The following is a 27,663-nucleotide window of genomic DNA, read 5'->3' as shown; positions in this document are numbered from 1 at the left end:
TAATTATTTTGTACCGACTTATAATTAAACTTAAATGCCTACATAACGTTAACGTACCTACATTTATATTTATAGTAAAGCGGAAATTTAGTTTATATAAATATTAACTGTATTAAATTAGCAGAAATAGTAGCAACTATTATTTCCGTAATAAAATCAATACACATAAAATATATACAACATAATATAAAAACTAATCAAGATTCTTTATTAATAAATATTAAGTTTTTATTCTGTTGAAAGTGAAAATAGGAAGAATGCTATAAATTATAGATTCTGTAGTACAAATTCCGAAGGGGCGTAATCGTTCGATTTTCGAACGCACTACGCTTATTAATTTGCCGCCATCACGCCTTGACAACGTCAGTATGTAAGTGGATGCCGACGAGAGAGTATCTATCGTTCGATTCGTTTGGCGTGACCGGCGAATGCATTTAAGAAATTACTTCCACGTAACGGTATGTAGGAACTGGTTTGTATTGTCGAGTGTGTATACGCTGACGAGCGGTGATTTTTCCGACCTCTAGAGGGCCTCAACAAATAATAGGTTGAGGCGAACGTGTAATCTCGAACAAAAGATCGAACGGTTGATCAAAGAAACATTAACTCGAATTTATCTTCTTGCAACATCATCTCGAGTAGTGGTATCTTAAATCAACGTGTCTGTCATGGAAATAACTACTTTGAAGACCTTACTATTGATATAGAATTAGCCTTACTGTCATATGTTTTAGTACTTTTAATTTAGTACATTCTAGTAATCAAACGGAATGTCCAAATGTGATTAATAACTAATTAACCTAGATAGAAGTCCCTGTAACATAACATTGTGTAACGTTTCTAAATACCTACCTATTACCCACGACCAAACAGGATATTGTCTGACCAAAATCGAGAATAAGGTGGGCGTAGCTGTGGCAGCAGGTTGATCAGTAGATCAAATCATATAATTACTTAATAATGTATACTCATAATAAAGTGAATGAAAGACATAGTCAAATCATGGAAATCGAGACTAACATACAAGGCAACAAAAACAATTATTCGTAGTAATTTTTTTACCTAACTTTACGGCTCTGAGTTCGAATCCTTTTGAGCTTGATCGTTTTGAATAAAATAAACAGAACGTAGAAGAATATTATAGAAACCTGTCACATCACAAAGTCCACAAAATAATAAAATATAAGTAGGTACCACAGGCTTTCTTATGTACTGTGCCAGAACGAAAAAGAGTTACTAGTAAAAGTTAAATGTACGGAATCAGCTCGTTTGAAAGCGATGTGCGTACACATCTTACTTATACAAAACCTACTGGCATCTACACGATACCAGGAGTACATTTGCAAGGCAAAAATCATATTATGCATGAGCAATGAGCCAAAGAGACATATTTATCGCCGTAGGACCGGATAGATGATGTTTTAATGCTGCGTTTATTGCGATTTACGATTGTCGACGTACCTGTCTCGCCCACTACTGCGTGGGCCCTTACTACCATGAAAATAAACGTCATCTACGTAACTTGGTCTTAACCTTTCTCTAGCTTAACGACATGTTTTATTTCAGTAGTGTCATGAAATGCAAATTGTTTACGTCACAACATCAGGTAGCTTTGTTAATAATTTATCTTGGAATTTACATTTATCAACCTTTGAGTTCTGTTGACGTCATATTCTCTTGTAGAGAACCTTTTATTTTCCTCGTTTTTGATGGTTGAGTTTGGTTAAAAAGTATCTGAGAGATTATTTTAGATAATATTTAAATAAAAAAAGAACATTTTTAAAAGAAATTGTATAAGATTAATTAATTCTTGGTTACAAAGTCTATGAAAATTGGTAAACTTAGCCATAGCAGTTCAATTAATGAATTGTTTTCTTTTTCTTTTTTTATACTTCATAATCATTTTGTTGTCATTAGTTATCAATGCTCAGTTTTTTGATAGATGGGTTACTCACTAGTTATTCAATAGATGGGTTATTCCAAACAAAAATTTTTACCGGCTGCAACTACGCTTTGCTTATAACTTAATGGTCAGTGTATTTCTACTAATTGTGAAAGTTTAATCGAACACTATTTTTGTTCGCAATGGCCCATCTAATGCGTAGTACATAGAGGTCGTTGGGTTCTTCAGATCAATCAACAGGGTCTTGTCACACAAACTTCCTGAGTATTCACTATTCATCGATCAACGTAAATCGATTTTGCTTCACTATGGACGCTATCATTAGACCTATATTAGGTCATCTGTCTTTCTAATAGGCCTAGATAAAATCTGAAGCCCCATCGTGAGCTCGTCTGACTCGATAGCTATTGATCGGAACTGATAGACCAGTCCTCGAGGCGTTTGAGATTCTTGGCTCTTCTATAAATAACCTTGATTTATTATTAGAATATCTTTTGAAATCAGTTTTATCTTCTTTGTTATTATTTTTAAAGGTGTTTATAGGTGTTTTATAGTCTATTATATTTTATATCGTTTGGAATATAATTACCTAGCATAATATGATATAGTTGAGGTTATATCAACAGTATCTTTAAGAATGCTTTATGTATTAAAAAAAAATTGTTTAGCTAAAAACATTGAATCGGACTGTGTATTGTTTTTATATAGTCCGTAAAAAATGACTCCTCACGCGCCAATTTAACTCTATGGGTCAACTGTCCATGTCAAAAGTACGGTTCACCTTTAAAATAAGGACTAAGCTCGTACTTTTGACATCAAATTTGACATAAAAAGTTAAAATAGCGCGTGAGGAGCTAAATTTTATGCGTTATAATAAGATTATGATTGCAAACATTTAATGAGGACACTATGGGTACCACATACTTCCATAATATTGTGAAGTATGTGGTAAAGTTGATTATGTTTTACAGCTTGCTATTATACAAATAGCAAGATTTAGTGTTCGCAACCACAATTTGAGAGAAACACAATTTCATAATAATATATTGGGGTTTTCAACTCTATTTTTGATAAACTTCTGAGGATTTCGGCAATGAAAGAGAAGTTTATTAGTGATTCTCTCAAATTATTATATAGATTTTAATTTAGTGCGTCCATATAGAATAGGTTAAAAGTAGAATAATTGAAAAAAATACGTCGAAACTCATGTACACGAAAGCGATGTTAAATCAATCTTCGGATGAACAATGAAAGCCTAATTTCCCAATTTACTCAAACACAATCTACACAGCAATTATAAAAGTAAATCCCGGATTGCGGTAAGGCTTTCTACACTGAATTGTATCGCGTGCTAAGCTTCCAGGAAAGCACCTCATAATTTGGAAGATACGTACCTACTACACAATGAAGTTGTACTACACAATGAAAAGTAAATAGCTTGGACGATTTAACCTAAGGACGCGCCTCGCATGATTATTCCCCTCTGTCAATAGTAATGGATTTTTAATCCACTGCGTTTATAAACACTGTTTGCGGAATCGATTTTGTCATTGTCAGAATCGTTTTCGATGTGTGACGACGTCTTACACGCTGGGTGAAAAATGCCTGTTTGTGCCGTTAGTGAGTGCAAGAACAAATCAAACACATCAAATTTACAAAAAGATGGAATTTCATTTCATAAGTAAGTATTTTTGGTGTAATAAACGCTTTCTATAAATTAAATTACATAAATTATTATAATAAAATAACAATCGAGAACTTTACCGATTCAGTAATTGAGTACGTAATAATTCGGTAGAAACGAGTCACACTCCTCACGAGACTATATTTTGTTTTTTCTAAACAATTGCAACCCTCGATATATACAAATTAGGTTAAAATTTGAATACGCGTGAACAGCATGAAATTACGTAGTAGTACGATAGTGATTGCGGTTCGATTATCGATATCGATGAAAACATTTTCTTTATTATTAACGACTAAATTACCGTCTTCAAGTCAAGTAAAGAATAGTTATTATTAATTACCACAATTTTTTCGCTACCTATACTTGTAATAAAACTGGTCGATTTCTGTGATTTCACGTACTTAATACATTAAAAAAAAAAAATTAAAGCAACGCAATTTTAGTGATAGGCGCGAAACGGGGTAGGGTGTCTCTGAACTGGGTAATATGTAGCTAAAAGGTGTACCTTTCTCAAGGATGAGGATCAGGTAATAATTTATCATAATTGTTTTATTTTTACAGATTTCCTAAAGACGCCCACTTTAAAATGAAGTGGGCACAATTGTGCGATCGAATACTACGATGAATACGCTACGCTGACCAAACACTGGTTTTAAGTAATTAAATACGAGTAATAAATTCTTACTTCTACTTTTGTTTCTGAAAAACTATCGATATATTTTAAAATATCGATACGGTAGCATCGCAAATCAATTTGACTGTCTTACACTCGTAATGTCTTTGTATGTTGATGTATATAACTTATTAGTGTGCGTAAAATGTAGTAGTGTTGAAGATTTAGATATGTGTGTGTTAATAATGACACAAAACTTTGTTGAGTGAGTGTGTCAAGTTGTCTATGTAGTGTTTCCTCGTCCCGCACCAAAAGTGACAGAAATTTTTATTCGTAATATTAGGCGCGTTACAAGTCCATAGGTTAAATCGTCCAAGGTAAATAGGGACGAAATTTTAAGATAGAATATAAGACGAGATAAAGTTTCGGGTTAACATTTACTAACAATATTGGGTCGACATTTACTTAACAATTACCAACAAATTCCTAAAAGGCCGGCAACGCATCGCCGGTTCCTCTGGTGCTGCAAATGTTCATGGGCGGCGGTAATCACTTAACATCAGGTTGGCCAGGCCTGCTCGTTTGCTCGCTATCTCTATTTAAAAAAACCGAGTCAGGCTCGCGCAATGAGGGTTCCGTACTACAGTCGTATTTTTTCACATTTTGCACGATAATTCAAAAACTATGATGCATAAAAATAAATAAAAATCTGTTTTAGAATATACAGGTGAAGACCTTTCATATGATACCCCACTTGATATATTCACTCACTTCGAAAGTTAAAAATGCTAATTATTAGTTCATGACCACAATTTAATTTTTTTTGTGTGATCTAACCTTACATTCACGGTTTTCAGATTTTTTCCCAAATGTCAGCTATAAGATCTACCTACATGCCAAATTTCATGATTCTAGGTCAACGGGAAGTACCCTGTAGGTTTCTTGACAGACAGACAGACAACAAAGTGATCCTATAATTGTTCCGTTTTTCCTTTTGCTTGCAACTAGATTTCGGTTCCAGCAAATTGAATGAAAGTCATATCACAATCAGCCCCATTATCTTTCTTCATGCCCACCACCACCATGTGGATAGATGACATCACACGAGTCGCAGGAAGCCGCTGGATCCAGGCGGCGCGGCGGGCGCGGCTCTTGATCGCGGCGTGTGGACCGTGGACTTCCACTCCTTAACAAGAGACCTATGTGCAGCACTGGACGTCTATTAGTAGACAACGATGACTACTTTTAATTATTTTAAAGAGCAAAGTAACTAGGTACGTACCTATTTTACTCTTTCAAATAAGTACTTATTATTATTTGCATTTTATTGCAAACCACAGAGAATTCAACCTCAAGAGTACGCATATACAATGTTTGCATCAAAATAAAATCATAAAATGTTGGCAGGGGACAGAGGAAAATGCTTTGTTGTGATTGGTGGACTCAAAAGTGACGCAATCAAGACAATGTGCGGCATGAGGATACCGAACGGCCGTGGGCCGGCTTTTATGCTAAGCAACTGCCTAAGCTTGACGATCGGGAGTATCCGGCTATTAGGCATCTATAGGTGGTGGTTTATGTTGCAAACTAAGGGTTAGTTTGCAACATTAACCACCACAGCATTTGATGTGCTAGAAAATTCAACACAATCTATGAAAAAATATCTAAATTTCTGCTGTACTGATAAACTTAATTTATATAATTATAATTTTATTTCAATAAATTCATTCAACACGTTCTTGCTTATTGTTTTACTTATTACGTACTTTCGAAGTTCACCCATATAAGCCTTTAATACCAACTTTAATTACACGGCCCGTACAGTTATTTAGTGAATAAAATTAGGTCACAACTTCACAGCTCAAGGGCTGTTTTTCGCAGAAATGTATCCAAGTTTCACAACAGCGCTAAAGAGAAATGCAGTGAATTACTTTTGTGGTAAATGTTACAGGAAAATAATTTAAAAAACATGTGAGTAGTTATGACTTGCTTTGATTATGCTGACCTAAATTTTGTCGAAACTTTGAATTTTCAGTGTTTTAATTCAAGCTTTTTATTAAGTAGAGTGGATCATTTTCGTAGAACTTCCACAACAGATTATATAATAAGCAATTTAAATATATATTAAAATATATATATTGAATAATAGAAATACACATTCTGTGAAAATTTCACTTGTCTACCTATTACGGTTCACGAGATACAGCCCGCTGACAGACAGACGGACGGACGGACAGCGGAGGCTAAAAGTTCCGTTGGCAACCCTAAAAAAGATGAAGTTCTCATTGAAATGAGAACTTCATCTTTTTTAGGGTTGAAACACGTAGACCTATTTTTCATCGATGTTACGAAGAGAGATTTAGATTTTTTGTCAGCAGGATAGATATCTACATGAATCTAACACGCATGCATTACAATTATTTCACAATAAAGTCTTATTAACTTACCACCTACAGAAGACGAAAAAAAACGTCTATCACAATCTCCAATTGGTTTTTACGGAGTATTGTACGAATAATTCACTACTGCCAAGTTTTCCACCAGACAAATTGAGCTAATTTATACAAACAAATCCCTTATTCATTCATTAATTCCCAATAATAAATCATTGATTCACTGAATCTGAAATTATAATATCTTCAAGGTATTCATTTGTTGATGTTTCATTAAGCAGTCTGCGATGAATGGCTGTCGGAGGCGTTATATTGAGCTCTCGACAAATGCTCTGTACCCTTAGCACAGTTCACGACAGTTAGGGACCTTCTAACAAAACTTCGAGGCCTCGACGTCACTGGCAGGCGTCAAATATTAGTGCATTTGACGCAGGTAGCCCACAAGTAGTCCTATTTTTCTTTGATTTTACGTCACCATAGTCTAATATTTGACATATCCTGAATCCTCGATCAAACCGGGAGTTCCCTCACTCTAGTTCACTCTGCCCTTAGTACGAGACATCTCGACAACGACAAGACATTGGGTATGGAAAGCATACCGCTTGTGTCTTGGAGATGCAAGTAACTCGTTAGATCATGTTCTGTGGTGATCATTACAAGAGACTTATTTGCAACAGTAGAGTTCTATGGATTTTTACTATCCGACTTCTTTTCCAAGTTTCTATTAACGTTGCAGTCAATCTTACTCCAACGTATTAGTTTCGAAACTCGAAATCTATTCCCGTTGTCGAGTAGTGCAAACTCCTACTAAGTCTTCTAAAGACTAGATTGATTTGACTCGATTTGCAATTCACTCTCGGTCTTCAACTGAATCGAATGAGATTGGTGGCCTTATTAAAGATTTTCTTCGAAATGAATTTGTGTGTCAAGAAGGTACACTTTGAATTTGAGAGGTATTGGAATCAGGGTATAAGATACCTGATAGAGCTTCTAAAAAATACTTTATTAAGATATAACTAAACCCACTATCGGTCTCCTGTTTGAAGTTAACTTTTTTACTGACAAATTAAAAGAAAATTTTACTGATCAATCCCGCCACATCGGGCCAATAATTTTTTCTCATTTGAGTGAATTCGCTGGCCATAATATGACCATAACCATGCATAACAAAATTTCAAAATTACTGTTTACTAGCTTATACTCGCGACTTCGTACGCGTGGACTACGCAAATTCCAAACCCTTGTTTCACCCCGTTAGGGGTTGAATTTTCAAAAACCCTTCCTTAAAGGACGTCTACTAATGGCTATCTGCATTTCAGTACGATCCGTCCAGTAGTTTGAGCTGTGCGTTGATAGATCAGTCAGTCAGTCGCCGTTTCCTTTTATACTTATATTTAGACTATTCAAATAACTCACTAGACTGATTCTTATCACGTAGGTTCATATCACTTGCTCTAAACTACTTCTAATTTGATGTGTATAAAGATGTCCCGCCCGCATAAATATTGCAAATTTATGCAAATCACATCATTAACATTTTGAAGCCACGGATTCACCGCCGACACTCATATTTCACACCAAAATCACGCCAAAATTGAAAGCCAACGTAAATCAACAAGCAGAAAGAATAAATTAAAAGTTAGGCGCAAAATCTCAAGATGAAATCATAAAGTTAATTCCGTTGATTTAATACCTATTAAAAATGTTAACCAGAATATATATTTGTTGTCGAAACTTATTTATAAAAAATGTTTAGTCACAAAGTTCTAGTTTCGGTAGAAATTTTGTGACTTAGCTGTCGGTTTTCCATTTGATAATATTTTGATTTCGATTAGAGTAGGCTAGGAAAACCCCTACCATTACGTGACAATGAAAAGGGGCCACGACCCTGCGCGTTTTTTTAGGGTTCCGCGATACTCAACAAGGAATTCCTATAGTTCCACGATATCCGTCTGTCCTCCGTCCGCGGCTTAGCCCAGATACTCTTAGTACTAGAGAGCTGTAATTTGGAAGGGCTATACATATTAATCACGCCGAAAAGATTGCGGATGCGTGAAAACCATTTTTCGATTCAGGAATCCGTTTGCCGTTAAAACCTTTCAATTTCGTTTAGAGATTGGTGTAATGCTTGAATGCCAGAATCAAAATGTAGCACGATAATGGAAATCTATAGTAACCCCTCATTCCATAGTACCATCATCATCAACGAAGCAAAAAGAACGTACACACTTTCAGTTAGACTCGGTACTCTCAGCACCGTATGCGGTTTTGAAAGTGATTCGGTTTAGCAATAAAAGCAATCAGCTCTACAGTTCGATAAAAGCCGAGCGTGTGAACCGACCGTCCACATCATTTAGATCTTAATTTTAATTTAAGGCCTTTTCATACAAGGAACTTACGCCTGCTGCGATTTTACTGGTATTTGCCATAGAGCCCAGTTTTATGTGATTTTTAGGGTTCCGTACCTAAAAGGAAAACGGAACCCTTATATATTTTTTTCTTTATTTATCTGTATGTATCATAGTTTTTGAATTATCGTGCAAAATGTCGAAAAAATACGACTGTGGTACGGAACCCTCGTTGCGCGAGCCTGACTCGCACTTGGCCGGTTTAGGTATTAGCCGTGATTAAGAATTTTGTAATGCAAAACTTGTTTCTATAACTGCTATTGTGTTCTAATGATTTTAAGCTTATTTCGTGGTTTAACGACATTAGCTCGTGAAGTACCAGCGAAAAGCACAAGAAAGAGGGTAGTTCGCTACTGCCCTTGACAGCTCGAACTTCATCTCTCGCAGCACCGCAGTCCCGTCGTGACCACGACCCGTGCAATTGGGTTGAAATATCGACAAATAAAAACAAAAATTAATCGTGGTATGTACCAGTTCAGTGGCGTGCAGCTCGTAGAAGCATAAAAACGCTGCTTACCCTAATTAATATATCTCAATGCTAATTTATTATGAACTGACAGTAAATAGGTAATTATTTAACTAATGCCTACCCTGACTTCAACCACCGGTGCACGCCACTGCTGGTATTATATATACATTAAAATATGCTATTGTGTTTGTCGTCTATTCCTATTAGCGTAACTTTATATAATTATCGTTTTTTATTTAGTTTTATGAGGATTAAGTATTTAGACATGTGCAATTTTAATAGCCCGTTTAAGAGACACCAATTCAGTTGGTAATTGTGATTTTTTTTAACAATTAAATATTCTAAGTTTCTCAATGAATAGATGCGGAATTACATCCATTTCAATGTAGTATCAAGAAATATTCCGACATTCAAGTTCATTAGTAGTCTAAAGTTTTTTATTTATTTATGTTGCCTAAGCCATGGAATATCAACTCGCCACAATCACGTTAAAATCGAAAGAATTCGAAAAGTCAATAACCTAACGGTAAATGCGCTCGTCTCGACGTTTGGAAATTGTGTTTGTGGTAGGGCTCCTAGACGCAAAGAAATTTACGCTTCTTAGAAACCGCTAGTTTCCGCGTACACTTTATTATTAATAGGCATATTTTACTAGCGCTGTCAAAACAGATAAAATTAGATGTTTAAAGGCTTGGCACAGTCAACAGGATGCCCAACTGAACCGTACTGATACAAGTTATTTGTAATACAATGTTAGATGTTAGCATAAATGTGGACCATATCTATAGCAGCGGCATGGCAGTTTTTTCAACCATGCGGCATTCTACAAATTGCGGCCTTAAGCAGCATGCAGTAATCTATTTTGTGTCGAGACTATGGTGCTGCAGAATTGGAATATAAGAATACAATCTGCCGACGATTCTTGCTACATTTTAAATTATTGTACAATGCCACCCAGCAAAGTCAAATGTTTTATTGAATAGGTAATAAATTACACTTTTTGATAGTCGGTTGTTGCATTTGTAGCATGCCGCAATGTCACACTATGTTGCTCTATGATACTCTGGCGTAAATTGAGATTTACGCCGCATCGCAGTGTGAACGTGGGGATACAGTTGTTTTGGTCTCAAGGAGGCTCGTTGTACACGTTACAGTCGCGCGACGACTCGCGTTGTGCTTGTCCGAGGCTTTATTAAATTATCTCCTGCTATCAAACGTAAATGCTTCATATTTTAACTAGGTTATTTATAAGGTATAAAACTTCACTGTTTTCTAATTAAAGATCAAAAGCAATGTCTAAAGTATCTAGCAGATTTGCAAACAACTGTTTTTGTTTTTCGGATGTTATAAATATTCAAATAAATTATTAAAGTGAGATAATTCAAATACCTATCAAGGTGATGAACTCAAAGGCTTTTTACAGAGTAGACTGTATACCTATTATCTAACCTTTGTGAAGACTAATTAAGTAAATTAGTAACAGAAATCAGACTTAACTCAGCTGGCCTAACACCAAAACTTGAGAATGTGTTGATCGCAATTTCGCTCTGATTAGTTCATTTTACTATTGGCTAAAATAAAATGTACAATTGCAGCAGGAAAACTGTTTATTCAGCCAATCAAACAATTGCGATTATCGCTATGCGATCACAGCTTCCGTGCCTCCGTCCTGATAAGCCAGAGCAAGCAAGTTCATTATTTGCACCCATGTTGCGCAATCAGGTAAATCTTATCAGGTCACTATAATATATTATACACATAGGGAGATATCGGCTACAATGCTAATAACAATATAATGCGTCCAAAGTAAGTTTTGCACGAAAAATCAATATACCTACCAAGTACCAACCTTGTACTATAAGATCAGTTTTCAAGAGTCATGGAGTCGATGAATTAACTGCGAATGGAATTCCAATTTAAGTTCGTAGGTTTAAGCAATTTCACTTTCGAGTCTTCCGTTAAAGTGACTTTAAAACAAATAAAAAATGCAGGTTAATAAATAGTTCAAAGTTCTACACTTTTGAAATCTGTTCATTAAAGTGCCTAGCAATAAGCAAAAATGAATAGATCAGTTCCGTCACTAGTACCATTAATTATACTTTATCTTTTAATACTGCTTTATGTAAAGCATCATCCAGACCTGCGCGCAGCGCGTCTGTAGCGACTACGAAGCGGGAACAACGTGAGCCCAGCTGCTCGATTGCGGTAGAGTGACAGCTACAATGTCACTATGGCAATCACCTCTGATTGGTTGACGCTCGCTCACTATTAGCTACAATGTATTGTTGCAACAAGAATCGCATAAGTTCAGCCAATCTCAACAACGGAGATTGTAAAAATGATTGATGCAGGTTTTACGAAATCGGCCTACAGCAAGACACCGCGTAGTGACAGCTAGCTATCGTTCAGACGGAATACAAAGTAGAGGAGATTTTTAGTACGATGGAGTCACTGAGATATCCAGGAGGGTTTTCCTCCTACCCAAGAAAAAAAAGGTACAGAGTACAGACCTTAGGCAAGGCGGCGAGACACTGCTGCTTGACGTCCCACACGAGCTGGTCGCGCGAGAACTGCAGGCTTTTCTGCACGTTGAGCTCGGGCACGTGCACTCGTACCAGCAGCCAGCCCTCCTCCGTGCACTCGCCCTCCATTACGCTACGCCATCTGGGGACAAACACACAGTACATCAATATACCTATTTGTTATATTACCTTACCAAGCGGTGATGGTCTATGTGGTTAAGATGGTGGCCTCCTATTCGGTGAAGGAACATCGTGAGGAAACTTGGATACCAGAGAGTTCAGAGTTCTCCATAATGTTCTCAAACGTATGTGAAGTAGACTATGGCCAAGCCCTTCTTGTTCTGAGAGGAGACCTGTACTCACCATGCCATGGGTTGACGGTGATGATGATGATGAAGGAATATCTTAGGCTGAGATCTATAGAGCGCACTTTGACTTTGCTCAGACTTAAGATGTGAGAGATAAACCTCTGTCTCGTTTTAAAAAGCTGAGTCTGCGCTCTATAGATCTCACCCTTAGTGTTGTGGCAGCATAGCGTTATTGAACAGTATAAGTACATCAAACGTTAGTGTAGCCACGACTTAGTATTTTCGTAATGGCATTAATAATGTTGTTAAGCGAGGCGATAGCTTGAGTAAATGCAGCTCACTCAGCTTAACGCTTTAATTTTAAAATTATTCTTATGTCTTAATAATTATTATGGTAATAAGAAGCGTTGGGCATTAACCTGCGTCATAGGTGGTCTCATCATTGAACAGAAACAATGCGTGACGACGGTTCAGTAAACTTAAAGAAAATCGTCAGGGAAATGTTTTTCCCCGGATTTATCGTCTGCTTCCTTGGTACGGAAGTTGCGGTTAGCAATTTGCTACCGTTTTCATAAGTTGTGATTTGGCAGATAAAAAAAATATTTGTACCAAAAACATTTACAGTAAAGACAATTTGTGCGTTAAAACAATTTGTAAATTCGTAACTCTACAATTAGGTGTAGAGCAAGGGTACACATGGGTCCCTAACTATAAATTAAATATAGCGTTAAATTTATCATCATCATGATCATCACGATCAACCCATCACCGGCTCACTACCAGAGGACGGGTCTCCTCTCAGAGTGAGAAGGGTTTTGGCCATAGTCTACCACGCTGATAAAACTTTATAATTTAACTTAATTTGCATAAATTTCTTACGTGAAGAGCCGGCTTTATTCCATAAACAAAAGACAACGCAAAGCAATCTGCAAACCTATCTATATTAATTAATGCGATATATTATTGTCTATCCATTAAAACGCATTGTGCAGCGGTAAGGGTTGCCGACAAATCGTGCGGCGACGTCGCGTCCGGTTTGAGTTCTCTGAAGTAAGAATTACGAATTCAACATACAGTGGCGCCAACTTATCGCGGCTTGTGCTTACTAGATAGGGTTGTCACTAAACTAATTGCATTTTCAGGGTAACAATATTCAAATCTCTGTTTGTTGGTGTTTACAGGTCCTGGACAACATAACAGCCTTGATAGAGCTTTGGAGTAAGCAAAACTCTGAAGCTGTTGTTAAGCCCATTTCTGAAAGTAGTTTATGAGTTTCCGCTAAGCTAAACTTACTTAAGTATGAAACTGTAGTTACTTTAAAAAAATTATGCTTTCAAGGACCAAGATTTTTTAAGGTTTGTCCTACGTGACATTAGACTAGATTAGATTAGAAACATCAGTTATTCTAAATTCTCATGTAAGTATTTTGGCGATAACCCGAAAACGACTTTTGAGGTTAGCAGCTTTTTAGCAAAAGGTATATTTGGATAGCGATTTCGGTAAACTAATGAAATTTTACGTAAACAAAAGTTTTGCGACCGGGCCAGGCTTTTTGATCACTTGAATCTAAAAATTCCTGTACCTACTTACGGCAGCACAGACCTGCGACAAAGACATTTTACTTGTTTGACATTGACATTTACAAATAAATGGTCCTTGACCTGCAATGGCTCTCGCGGAACTCTACCTCTTAAGAGAGAGAGAGAGAGAGAGAGAGAGAGAGAGAGAGAGAGAGAGAGAGGGAGAGAGAGAGAGACCACAGGGATGTGCATGATCAACTGTGATTGATGATGAATTCGTAACAAGAGTCGCTATTTAAACGTCTTTGCGGAGTGATCCTTATGTACATGTAAGATACTTTTAAGTGTCTTGTGCTGGGACGCTACAGTCGTACTATAGCAGCAAACGTGTAAACTCATCCATATAGAATTATTCTTCATCGACGTGTTTAAAATTACCGTAACTGTGTTGTGTGTTTAACATTATTGTAACCGTAAAACACAGGGTGGCAACCCTATTTCTAGAAACAATCTCACCGCCTCGTAATTTTAACACACCGCCAGTATTCACCTTGTTAAGGATACTGCACGATATCTTTACGAAGGAGCGAAAGAGAGAGCGATACATTCTTCAAAACCTGTGCTAGAATGAGACGGACAAGGTAACTTTACCGATTAATTCTTTTCTCTTTTTCTCCGCGAAATATGTCCGATGATAACCTAATAAAGACGTTGGGGCTATAAAATGGAATTCTCTTAAAATTATTATGCATCGATAAAAGCCGAGAATCGATACTGCGCCGTAATTTTCAAGAGGTTTATTCTGAGAATCTTATTATGTACCCACCCACTTGCATAACTAACTAATTAGTTATTTATGTACTTATAATTTTTATTTGCTTTTATATTTTACTAGCTTATTCCCGCGACTTCATACGCGTGAACTACACAAATTTCAAACCGCTATTTGCAGCCCGATCCGTCCAGTAGTTTGAGTTGTGCGTTGATAGAACAGTCAGTCAGTCAGTCAGTCAGTCACCTTATCCTTTTATATATTTAGACTTAAGACTTATATGTATGTATAGGTATGTATAGGTGATGCATACAGACGGAGCGAAGCGGAGCTGAGTCTTTTTGATAACTACCTAGAGTCCTAAACCCGCTTTACAGTACGCGTCCGAAAGTAATTTACATCGGCCTTTCGAATGACATTTCGGCTTTGTGGAGCGTTGTCTCTGTCACTCATACCTATATGACGTTTTGTTGGTCTTAACGACAGGGACAACGCTCTACAAATCTGCTATCACCTTCTAAAGGTCGAAGTACATTACTTTCGGCCGCGTACTGTATTTACCTCGCGAACCCTCGGTGCACGAGCCTGACTCGCACTTGGCCGGTTTTTTTATCTTTTAAGTCAGCTAAGGAAAACAAAATATACCTATATTTTTTATAATTTTTTAGTGTTTTACCTACCATTCAAGGAAATTACTAAATAATTTTAAATACATATCAAAAATTGCGTAACCGGCAGGAATCGAACCTGCATCTTCTGGGTTCGCGCCCGATGCCTTGACCACTCGGCCACGGTCTCGCTTGCTGCCAGTGACGAAATTGGTGATATGTATATTAACGCAGTACTGAAGCGACTGTTTAATGCCATCTAGTAGCGACACTTTCAAAGGCCACATATCAAAAATTGCGTAACCGGCAGGAATCGAACCTGCATCTTCTGGGTTCGCGCCCGATGCCTTGACCACTCGGCCACGGTCTCGCTTACTGCCAGTGACGAAATTGGTGATATGTATGTTAACGCAGTACTGAAGCGACTGTTTAATGCCATCTAGTAGCGACACTTTCAAAGGCCCATATTACAATGTAGCTCTCTGAAAATATACCTATCCGATTTGAATTTTAGGTAGGTCTAAGGCGCGCCTAGGCGCGCCTTAGACCATGCGTGCTCATAAACCAAGCCTAGGCTTGGTTTATGAGCACGCATGAGAATGGACGTGTGCACTGAGCATGTTTGGAGTTATCTTGTCAGCCTATCTCCCTCTCGAGTCTTGCCGTGAGATAATGCACCGCTTTACTACACTGAGTACCGACAGATTGTGAGCATTGAAGTTATCACTTGTCTAAGAGCGAATACTTAACTAGAAGCATAGAATCGATACTAAATCTCTACATAGTATAAAATAAAGTCTCTTCCCGCTGTCTTTGTGTATGATTCTAAATATATAAAAGGAAAAGGCGAGTGTCTGATCTATCAACGCACAGCTCAAACTACTGGACGGATCGGGCTGAAATTTGGCATGCAGATAGCTGTTATGGCGTAGGCACCCTCTAAGAAAGTATTTTTTTAAAAATCAACCCCTAAGCGGGTGAAATAGGGGTTTGAATTTTGTGTGGTCCACATGGACGAAGTCGCGAGCATAAGCTAGTCTAAATATATAAAAGGCATAGGTGACTGTCTGACTGACTGATCTATCAACGCACAGCTCTAACTACTCGACAGATCGGGCTAAAATTTGGCATGCAGATAGCTATTATGACGTAGGCATCCGCTAAGAAAACATTTTAGAAAATTCAACCCCTATGGGGGTGAAATGGCAGTTTGAAATTTGTGTAGTCCACGCGGATGAAATCACGAGCATAAGCTATAAGTTTAACCGATTTTAATGAAAGGTACCTACAGATATAGGTTACACGATGCACCCCGAAGACTGATATAAATAAGGCTATTTTTTACCTCGGAAAATCATAAAATTCCCACGGGATTTCCTGCAAAAACCTAAATTTACACCGAAGAAGTCGCGGACATCGTCTAATATTTACTATTTGGTACAAAGATAGCTTGCATCCCAGAAACGGATATAGAATACTTTTTATCACGGACGTTTGTAACAAAATCTTTTTCCTCTACTTCATTATGTAGCCAAAAAATATCTCTTTCTCATCTTCGTCTCGTATCTCTAATAAAACAATTTTTACTGCGCATTTAATATCATGTTCATAACTGTTCATATATTTAATCATATCCACCGTTAGGTAGGCTACACAATAATTATGCTCCTAATTGCTCCGACGTGATATTTCGGCTAAATAGGTAAATAAGTACCTATCTTTACGACAAATGGTATCTTTGCGACTACAGTGCGACAAGGCTTTCTTGGCACTTGAATGACATTTGACAGGGGGGCGCTGTTGGAGAACAAAGGTTTAGAATATTCAAACAAGAACAAAAGGGACACCTGACGGCAACGTTAGGTGCCATTTTCGCCACGCGCCAAGATAGCATTGTCGCACTGTACCGTAAAGTTCGCGACAAGTCGAGATTGTAATCGGGGTATGAGGTAGGGGAATGCCCCACACACCTACAGGTCAACCCGCGTTCGCCCGCACCGGGTTAAAGCGGGGGCTGTGCGGGTGTGCGGGACGTCCCCACCTCAATTGCCATCTCGACCTGTCGCGTACTATACCTACTTTTAGGGTGGGCCACACCGGCGATTTTCACCGATCAAGATCACGACTCATTAAGAATACGTAGGTATCTTACATTTATCAGAGCCATGTTAGTCTAGTGGTTAAGACGTCAGCTTCCTATCGGGGAGGTCCGAGATTCGATCCCGGCACGCACCTCTAACTATTCGGAGCTATTATGCGTTTTAAATTAAATATCACTTGCTTTAACTGAAGGAAAACAAAATAAAGAAATCAGCGTTCCTGAGAGTTCTCCAGAATCCTTGCCAACGCAACTTGACCAGCGCGTGGTGGTGGCCTAAAAGGTCGTCTCCTGAGAGGAGACCCGTGCTCAGGACTGGTGATGAATTGAGCTTGAGATGATGATGATCATGGATTACAAGTTTTGCATCCAAACTTCCGACCATGATCGCGACGCGAACCGTTAACGCCACGAGGAAAAAATCAGTGGCCCTATCGCGGTTGTTTGACAGCTACAATGTCACGATCGCAATCATCTCTGATTGGTTAATGCTCGCTCACTATTGGCCACAATGCATTGTTGCAACAAGAATCGCAGAAATTCAGCGAATCAGAACAATTGAGATTGTAATAATGATTGATGCAGGTTTTAGACAATCGCCCTACTGGTATGAACCCACCCTTAAAGTAGCAGTCACGTACTTTAGGGAGAGATAATAATAATGGGCATTCATTAGAGAATTCGGGTCATCATTTAGATAGTGTTCAATAATGACAAATTGATGCGTTACAAGCAATTAGGGACACGCAATCGGAGACTTTATCGCGTCTGTAATCTATTAACGTAATAAGAATCTTGGAACAAAACTATTGTCGACCAATTAATTAAAGGTTAAACCTTACACTATAAAGACTAACGGAACGGAACTAAGAAGCGGTAATTAGCTTAGTAGTTAAGTTTTCAGCCTCCTATTTGGAGGATCCGGGGTTTTAGGATCTATCTTAGTTTCACATGCTTTAACTGTAAGGGCGGTTTCAGACTAGCGTATTTTTTTGCGCGTATACGGTCGTTTCAGCATACTACATTACGCGCTTAAAAAACCGTACTCGCGTATACGGGCATATTTCGACGTGTTCGCTCGAACCGGTGGTGTTGCGGGGAGGTGTCTGATGTCTCTCGCGGCTTTTTTTTTTTTTTAATTCAGATACAAGTTAGCCCTTGACTGCAATCTCACCTGGTGGTAAGTGATGATGCAGTCTAAGATGATAGCGGGCTAACCTGGAAGGGGTATGGCAGTTTTTATTAAACCCATACCCCTTTGTTTTCTACACGGCATCGTACCGAAACGCTAAATCGCTTGGCGGCACGGCTTTGCAGGTAGGGTGGTAACTAGTAAAAGCAATAGTCAGAAAAGCAGGTTAAATTTAACTAATTTTATAAGTTACTAAAATGTTCCCTCATATAAAGCTTGCACGTGGACATAGATCGCAACGCGTAGAGGCTTATTGAGAGATTTAATCTTTATAATAACCTAACTGCAATATTAACTTGATTAGGGCACAATTGTTATTGTAACCACTTGATTGAAATAACGACCTAAACACAAAAAGTATTTAATAGTCGTTGAGTCTCGAGTCAGAGCGAGACTGCCTTCAAAAGGGCCAAACACCGGTATTTATACAAATTGATTCAAAATGGCTGCCCGCCACAAATCGCGTGACATCGGATGAGTCAAACAATGTCCAATTCATTAAACTAACTTCAATAAATAAATTGATAATCTTGATCAATACTTTGAATTCAAACTAATTCTTTAAAATTAGCTAAAAATACCTAGTAATTTAGTCAGTGTTGCTGACACTAGCCACGGCCGAAGCCTCCCACCAGACCAGACCAGAAATTTAGAAATTATAAAACTTATACGAACTTAGAAGCGCGTCAACGCTCGTACGAGTTATAAGCGTGTGCCAAAAGGCGCGCCTGTGTGCGCCTACATGCGCTTCCAAAAACGAGCTCATACGCGCGTATAAAACGCTAGTCTGAAACCGCTCTAAAGGACAATATGATGAGCAAACCAGTTGGTCGATTTCGTAAAACCTACATCAATCATTATTACAATCTCGATTGTTGGACGACTGGTAAATTGAAATACTCGTATCAATAAAAAAATGGTAGGTTCATTAACAGCCCAAGCACAATCAGTACGACAAGCTTTCTCGTAAAGCTTTTACAACACTATGTCGATGTAAGTCCCGTGAGTAAGCTTTATGGTTGTAACTTGTAGGTATACCAAACATAAACATGGAAAATATTATGTGACACCTAACATTTTCCCCGGCGGAAGCTCATACAAGAATAAATATGGCTAAATTAGAATTTTAAATCGGGTTGAGTGCCGTTTGACCTTCGCAAGCTACCTATAACCTTTGTAAGCCTTTGTGCTAGACACTGGCTAGTAGACAAGTAATATCAGAAGTGGTTTTATCAATAGATATTGCTTTATAAGATTTTTACCTAATAACCTTATAAAAGATAGTTATTTTAGCTTTCAATTTATGATAAGTGATCTTGCAAAAGCTGTGATAGCCTAGTGGTTAGGACGTCCGCCTTCTAATCGAAGATAGATAGATAGATAGATAGATAGATAGATAGATAGATAGATAGATAGATAGATAGATAGATAGATAGATAGATAGATAGATAGATAGATAGATAGATAGATAGATAGATAGATAGATAGATAGATAGATAGATAGATAGATAGATAGATAGATAGATAGATAGATAGATAGATAGATAGATAGATAGATAGATAGATAGATAGATAGATAGATAGATAGATAGATAGATAGATAGATAGATAGATAGATAGATAGATAGATAGATAGATAGATAGATAGATAGATAGATAGATAGATAGATAGATAGATAGATAGATAGATAGATAGATAGATAGATAGATAGATAGATAGATAGATAGATAGATAGATAGATAGATAGATAGATAGATAGATAGATAGATAGATAGATAGATAGATAGATAGATAGATAGATAGATAGATAGATAGATAGATAGATAGATAGATAGATAGATAGATAGATAGATAGATAGATAGATAGATAGATAGATAGATAGATAGATAGATAGATAGATAGATAGATAGATAGATAGATAGATAGATAGATAGATAGATAGATAGATAGATAGATAGATAGATAGATAGATAGATAGATAGATAGATAGATAGATAGATAGATAGATAGATAGATAGATAGATAGATAGATAGATAGATAGATAGATAGATAGATAGATAGATAGATAGATAGATAGATAGATAGATAGATAGATAGATAGATAGATAGATAGATAGATAGATAGATAGATAGATAGATAGATAGATAGATAGATAGATAGATAGATAGATAGATAGATAGATAGATAGATAGATAGATAGATAGATAGATAGATAGATAGATAGATAGATAGATAGATAGATAGATAGATAGATAGATAGATAGATAGATAGATAGATAGATAGATAGATAGATAGATAGATAGATAGATAGATAGATAGATAGATAGATAGATAGATAGATAGATAGATAGATAGATAGATAGATAGATAGATAGATAGATAGATAGATAGATAGATAGATAGATAGATAGATAGATAGATAGATAGATAGATAGATAGATAGATAGATAGATAGATAGATAGATAGATAGATAGATAGATAGATAGATAGATAGATAGATAGATAGATAGATAGATAGATAGATAGATAGATAGATAGATAGATAGATAGATAGATAGATAGATAGATATAGATAGATAGATAGATAGATAGATAGATAGATAGATAGATAGATAGATAGATAGATAGATAGATAGATAGATAGATAGATAGATAGATAGATAGATAGATAGATAGATAGATAGATAGATAGATAGATAGATAGATAGATAGATAGATAGATAGATAGATAGATAGATAGATAGATAGATAGATAGATAGATAGATAGATAGATAGATAGATAGATAGATAGATAGATAGATAGATAGATAGATAGATAGATAGATAGATAGCTATTTAACGGTGAACGAAAACATCGTGAGAAAACCTGCATGCCTGAGAGTTCTCCATAATGTTCTTAAAGCCTAAATTAGAGCCTCAATAGCTCAACCGGTATAGGAGTGGACTGAAAACCGAAAGGTCGACGGTTCAAACCCCGCCCGTTGCACTATTGTCGTACCTACTCCTAGCACAAGCTTGACGCTTAATTGGAGAGGAAAGGGGAATATTAGTCATTTAAAAAAATGGCAAAAAAATAAAAAAAAGGTGTGTGAAGTCTACCAATCCGCACATGGCTAGCGTGGTTAGACTCTGGCCAAAATCCTTCACTCTGAGAGGAGGCCCGTGCTTTGTAGTGAGCCTGCGATGGTATTGATCATCAAATCTTCATCATCGATCAAACCTTCTATAAACTATAAAAGTTCTATAAACGTAAAAGGCTACTTGTTTTCACAAAAATAACAATATGTTGTCTTATTCACGTGGGTGTCTTAAAATCAATTAGTATGTAAATCCTTGAAACGATAAAAAGGGCAACTGCATGCCGAGCAGTAGTTTACTCTTATTGCCGCATATTTTGTTATAGGTACCTATATTAATGTATTTGTATCACGAAAACTATTTCAGAGATAAATAAGAACATGTTATTATGTTATCCCTATAAGGAAAAGTGCATTAGAGGGCGAATATGGGAAATGTTTATCGTTTTAAATGTGCAATGGATTTTTTTCCTTTAATCTAAATATATAAAACGAAAAGGTGACTGTGACTGAAGGTGAGGTGGAAGAATCTATCAACGAACAGCTCAAACTGGACGGACGTGAAATAGGGGTTTGAAATTTGTGACGATAGTGATCTATTGATTTCAAAATCTGAGACAATACTATCCTAATAATAATTTAATTATATACCTACAGGTTGTATAGTTGTACTAATACTAATCCTGAATTATCTTGTTCATACACCTATTCAGTATTCACCGCCCAATTAATATTTAAAACGGCTCCGACCGAAGGTTAACAGGCACCATAAATGTGGTATCATACCACCCACTTCCCATTACGAAACCTTTCATCTATTATAGGCATTATACCTCAAAGTTGGAAGTTTCGTAAATTGCCGCGTGTTATGTGTGTTTTAGTGGCATTGTGATAATTGGTGACATAACACTGGAGTTATAATGGCTGCCTTCATTTGCTTGGGAAAGTTTATTACGTGAAGCCCTTACGTTTAGATTCTCTGATTTGTGATAAAAACATTGTATTTATGTATACCTAAATGTATATGTATAAGCAACATGAAACGCAGTAAACATTAAACGCATTAATTGGGAAAGCCTAGTGGTTAGGACGTCCGCCTTCTAATCGGAGGTCGGGGGTTATGTGCGTTTTAATTAATTAATTAAATATCACTTGCTTTAACGGTGAAGGAAAACATCGTGAGGAAACCTGCATGCCTGAGAGTTTTCCATAACGTTCTCAAAGGTGTGTGAAGTCTGCCAATCCACACTTGACCAGCGTGGCAGACTATGGCCTAAACACTGTGCTCAGGTGTGGGCCGGCGGCGATGGGTTCATCATGACAAATCAGTGCTTTTACGAATTTTGCTAGCGCGCTACTGCAGATACTAGAAGATAGGTAAATACAATTATGCAGACGGAGTTTTCGACTATGACCCCAACATTGATAAGTTCATCGTACCTAACTTAGTTCGGAACAACACAACACAATCACTCTAAACTCTCACAGCACTCTTCTCGACAGGAAGTCCGTAAATAGATAAAAATACAATACTGTATATCTATTAATAATAATTTCATTAATATTAATAATAAACCTCTGTAAGTACCTACCTACTGATTTTTTTCTATGCTCGAAAGTTTTTAATAAATTCTTTATTGTCATGAATTAAATAAAGCAATGAGTTTTTATTTGTATATAAATAATTTTTAATATATTATGAAATGAAAGTAATACGTTAATAAGATACAAATTAAAAGTTAATTAATTAATAATTTAAAGTAAAACTAAAACCTTAAAAAATATAATATTAAAACTAAAATATATTATTAAAAGGAGTCCCTTTAGGCAAGGTTCCGAAAATACAGGCAGCGTTCCCCCTTTGAATAGCTAGGCTAATTCTTTGTCCGAGGTAGCTGCCAGCTCTTCGGTCTCCTGTGATGTCGACTAACCTTTTTGCTATTTTATGAAATGAAATGAAATGATTTATTTGTTTTAAAAGGTCTTTTTAAAATTGTGCCAGGGACCCTGAAGTAAGTTTGCAAAACCTGTATCTCAGGGTAAATATTATAAATAATTTTTATTATATATAAATAATTTGGTTTTCAGTTTTTTGTATGTGTAGAAATCACAGTCACAGTCATTGCTTTGGCTTTATGAGCTCTTTGCTCGTAATATTTTTTACTTCGTAATGCGGAAAATTCATAGGAAAAAATAATATTTAAATTAGAATGACGAGGAATTATAATGTACCTACCTACTTTTTGCGTGTTTACTTCAATAGAGTTTCTATTCGTAATGTGGAATTTGCATAGCAAATACGAATTATGATGGAAATCAACAGTCAAATTGAACTAGTACAGTGCACAATAGTGTTGGACACTAACTTGTTGAAACCGTTTTGTTGGCCGGTTTTTTTTTAAATTTTCAAACTTTGTCAAACAATTTGTACACAAGATATATCGTGACGAGGTTATCAGAGTTCGATGCACCCTCGATATCATCGCCCGAACTTTTATTTGTCAAGGTGATGACTAAGAAGTTTCGACCGGTAACTATTATTTTCCTCAGTGGACGCTGGTCTTTTGGAAAACTTTGTTGTTTAACATTTTGTTGGTGCATTAGTTTTACTGATAGACTTAAAAGTCATTCAATAATTCACATAGAAGTATTCTAATCTATATATATAAAAGGAAAAGGTGACTGACTGACTGACTGACTGAATGACTGACTGACTGACTGACTGACTGATCTATCAACGCACAGCTCAAACTACTGGACGGATCGGGCTGAAATTTGGCATGCAGATAGCTATTATGACGTAGGCATCCGCTAAGAAAGGATTTTTGAAAATTCAACTCCTAAGGGGGTGAAATAGGGTTTTGAAATTTTGTAGTCCACGCGGACAAAGTCGCGAGCATAAGCTAGTCTAAATATATAAAAGGAAAAGGTGACTGACTGAATGACTGACTCACTGACTGATCTATCAACGCACAGCTCCAACTACTGGACGGATCAGGCTGAAATTTGGCACGCAGATAGCTATTATGACGTAGGCATCCGCTAAGAAAGGATTTTTCAAAATAGAGCCCCTGAAGGGGTGAAATAAGGGTTTGAAATTTGTTTAGTCCACGCGGACGAAATCGCGAGTATAAGCTAGTTATAAAAAAACTTGTCCTGACAGACTGATCTACAACTAATCTATTCAACGAATAGCCTAAGCCACTGAACTTAAGAAACTTGAAATTTTGACAGTGGGTTCCTTTTATATCGTAGGCATCCACGGGATGAAATAGGGGATGAACGAAAGTTCATCATTTTAAAGCTTTCTTCCTGGTCTTTTTTTTTTCGCACTGAGTCACAGCCGTCCGTTGTAGGTACATGTTTAAACTCTTCAATAGGGCATGAAAGTTTTTGGAAAAATCCACAGGAAAAGTCGGAAACTTAGAGAAGGTATTTGAAAAATTATAAACAGCGAATGTTACGAGCGAATGAATGTTTAGGTTTATAAAATACCTTAAGACAAAACCTCAGTACGCTTAGTACGACATTTATTTATGTCTCACCAACGTTGATAGTATTCGAGTATCGAAACACTTCTACGTTAAAGTAAACTGGATCTTAACCACTTTGTTTTAAAGCTCAAGTTTGTCTACACATCTACAGCCAGCGCTCCAAGCGGGAACGTTGCGAAATTAAAATCAGTGGCATTGAATTTTTGACTTCAATTCAAGGCTCTTTAGGTCCATTTTACTTTGACGTTATTGTGTTTCGACTCACGAATTCTAGCAACGTTGGTGAGACGTAAAATCCTATACTGGATATAAGCCCACTATAAAAGCACATTGGAGCCGTAACGTCCGCGCGACTAATGAAACAATACAGTGGTAATGACCACATAAAGTGTTACGTAGAAATGCCTATCAACCGTAAACCTAATATCCGTCGATTTAATTAGGTCTTGGCGAATTTTGAAATGCTGTTCCAACTTAAAACACAACTGTGAACTCTGACGAAAGTGGTTTTACTCAATTTTAATGCGATAAGTACACTTTCACTTACTGAGCATCAATTAAAAAATCTAGTGCATGTAAACCTTCGCGGTTGAAGTAAATAAGTGAGTCAGCTAAAGGTTTTTACTATATGATATAAAAAATTGACTTATATATTACTTCGTAAGGACAGGGCCATTGAACAAGCAAAATGGCACCGACTCCTTGGTCCTAAAATGTTTATTTAGCACCAATGCAACCTCAGTGACGTCTGGATTTCAAACGGGTCGTTCATTAGTATCTTAGAGGTGGCGCTGATTTATTTGGTTCCAAAACCGTGAAAAATTTTGTTCGCTTGGGTATATCTTGTCATTTATATCTATGACCTAGAATCATAAAGTTTGGCAGATAGCAATGTCTTATAGCACAAATAAATGGAAAAATCCGAAAACCGTGACTTATGGTTACATCACAAAAAAAAAGCGTTTTTTCTTACGTACGAAGGGTACGGAACCCTTCGTACGTAAGTCCGACTAGCATTTGGCCATTTTTTTACAGCCAGCATTTCTCGAGATTTTATGGACTAGCAGACAAACTGGCTCTGACATAGAAAAATGTCACAATAATATTTTGAGAATACAAATTTCTATCGTACAACCGGTTTGAAAATAATCTCAACAAATTTTTGAATAAACATGCGGCATTTAAGCCGCAGTTTGCTTTTCGGATTTTGGAGCAAGTTATCTTTGTTTTAACAGCCGTGCTAGAGCATTGCCTGTAAGGCGATAAGCTTAATGCCGTGTAGGTAACGCTTTAACCATAAAAAATGGCGACCTAATTTTTACAATGTATATGAAATGTAATGTACTTAAAATTAAGAAATCTTTAAATTGAAGCAGGACTCTTAAACATTAATATCTAAATTACTTGCAACCGCCCACGGCTTATTTTATTCCCTATCCCGTAGGAATTTCAAACAATTTGGCCTTATTTCTTGTCTACGTTACAGTACCCGCCAGGAAATATTGTACATGGACCTAGAAAGAGATACCGTTTTCGTAGAGCGTTGTGTCTGTCGTTAAGACCGACAAAACGTCACATAGATTTGAGTGACATAGACAACGCTCTACAAAGCCGAAACTCTTTCTAAAGGTCGATGTACAATATTTCCTGCCGGCTACTGTACATTAATAAGGGAACTTCTTTGCACAGCTTTCAAGGTCCAAGGGAATGGGCTGGGAAAAAACTATCCTTTTTATACTTACCTGCATCAGGAACTGTAAGAACATTGAAAACAATGTATAGAAGTGTAGAAAGTGACAGTTTTTACTCTGCAAAGTATAATTATAATTGTAAAGTTCCATGCATACTTTAGTAATTGGTCTAGTAAGAAAATATTATTATTTAAATTAGTTTATTCAACTACAGCTATAATTAAGTAACCATGAGCTGTTTGATTATAACTTCCTACTGGAATAGTTAATTACACAACTGTTTAGAAATAAAGAAATAACCAAAGAGACATTGTTTGGTAACTAATATAATAGTCCGACTTCCCACCAGTATTATACCAATGATGGCGTAGGTAGACCGGTGTGCTTAGTATGAGAATTTACATATCACCAACGTTGATAGGATTCGAGCGTCGAAAGTCGAAACACTTTATCGTCAAAGTAAAATGGACGTCTACAGCTGGTCTTGCACTACCGGAATCCAGCGGCTCCCAGCGATCTGAACCTTGACAGCCTTAATCATAATTTATTTATTGCGAATACATGTTTTATAGGTGGTACAGCAGTTATGTCACAGTGTATTTACCATTATAATGGTGTGCAATAGTTACCTAGTGTTTACAATAATTATTATATTAATTACACGAATGACAATGGGCCGTTGGGCGATTTTGGGATGGGTAAGAACTTCAAGATCATGTCATCGACATGCTTAATAGTGCTCTGAGGTGCCGATAGATGTAAAAACTTAATGTTAATAGTTTTAATTGAAAACTTGTATAATTTTTGATACTAACACTAAGTACCCATATATAATTTTAAAATCCAAAAAACCACTGTTGTTTTATAGTTTGAAATTTTGACATATTATCTGTTGAGTCCC

At 36.7% G+C, this 27,663-nt stretch overlaps 1 protein-coding gene across 8 annotated transcripts in view; it reads right to left on the bottom strand.

The window, feature by feature from the left end:
- Prosap (prosap) overlaps positions 1-27,663 on the bottom strand; it is a 253,358-nt gene that overhangs the window by 121,806 nt on the left and 103,889 nt on the right. For all 8 annotated transcript variants that reach the window (XM_069499234.1, XM_069499233.1, XM_034969609.2 and 5 more), the window contains one exon: positions 11,984-12,137. In XM_069499234.1, coding sequence (XP_069355335.1) covers positions 11,984-12,124 — 141 coding nt within the window. In that variant the 5' untranslated portion in view covers positions 12,125-12,137. The remainder of the gene's footprint in view (positions 1-11,983; positions 12,138-27,663) is intronic.

Source organism: Maniola hyperantus, chromosome 6, assembly GCF_902806685.2.
Source record: "Maniola hyperantus chromosome 6, iAphHyp1.2, whole genome shotgun sequence".
NCBI lineage: Eukaryota > Metazoa > Arthropoda > Insecta > Lepidoptera > Nymphalidae > Maniola > Maniola hyperantus.
The sequence above is the reverse complement of the archived record's forward strand: the minus strand, read 5'-3'. Positions and strand labels throughout refer to the sequence as shown.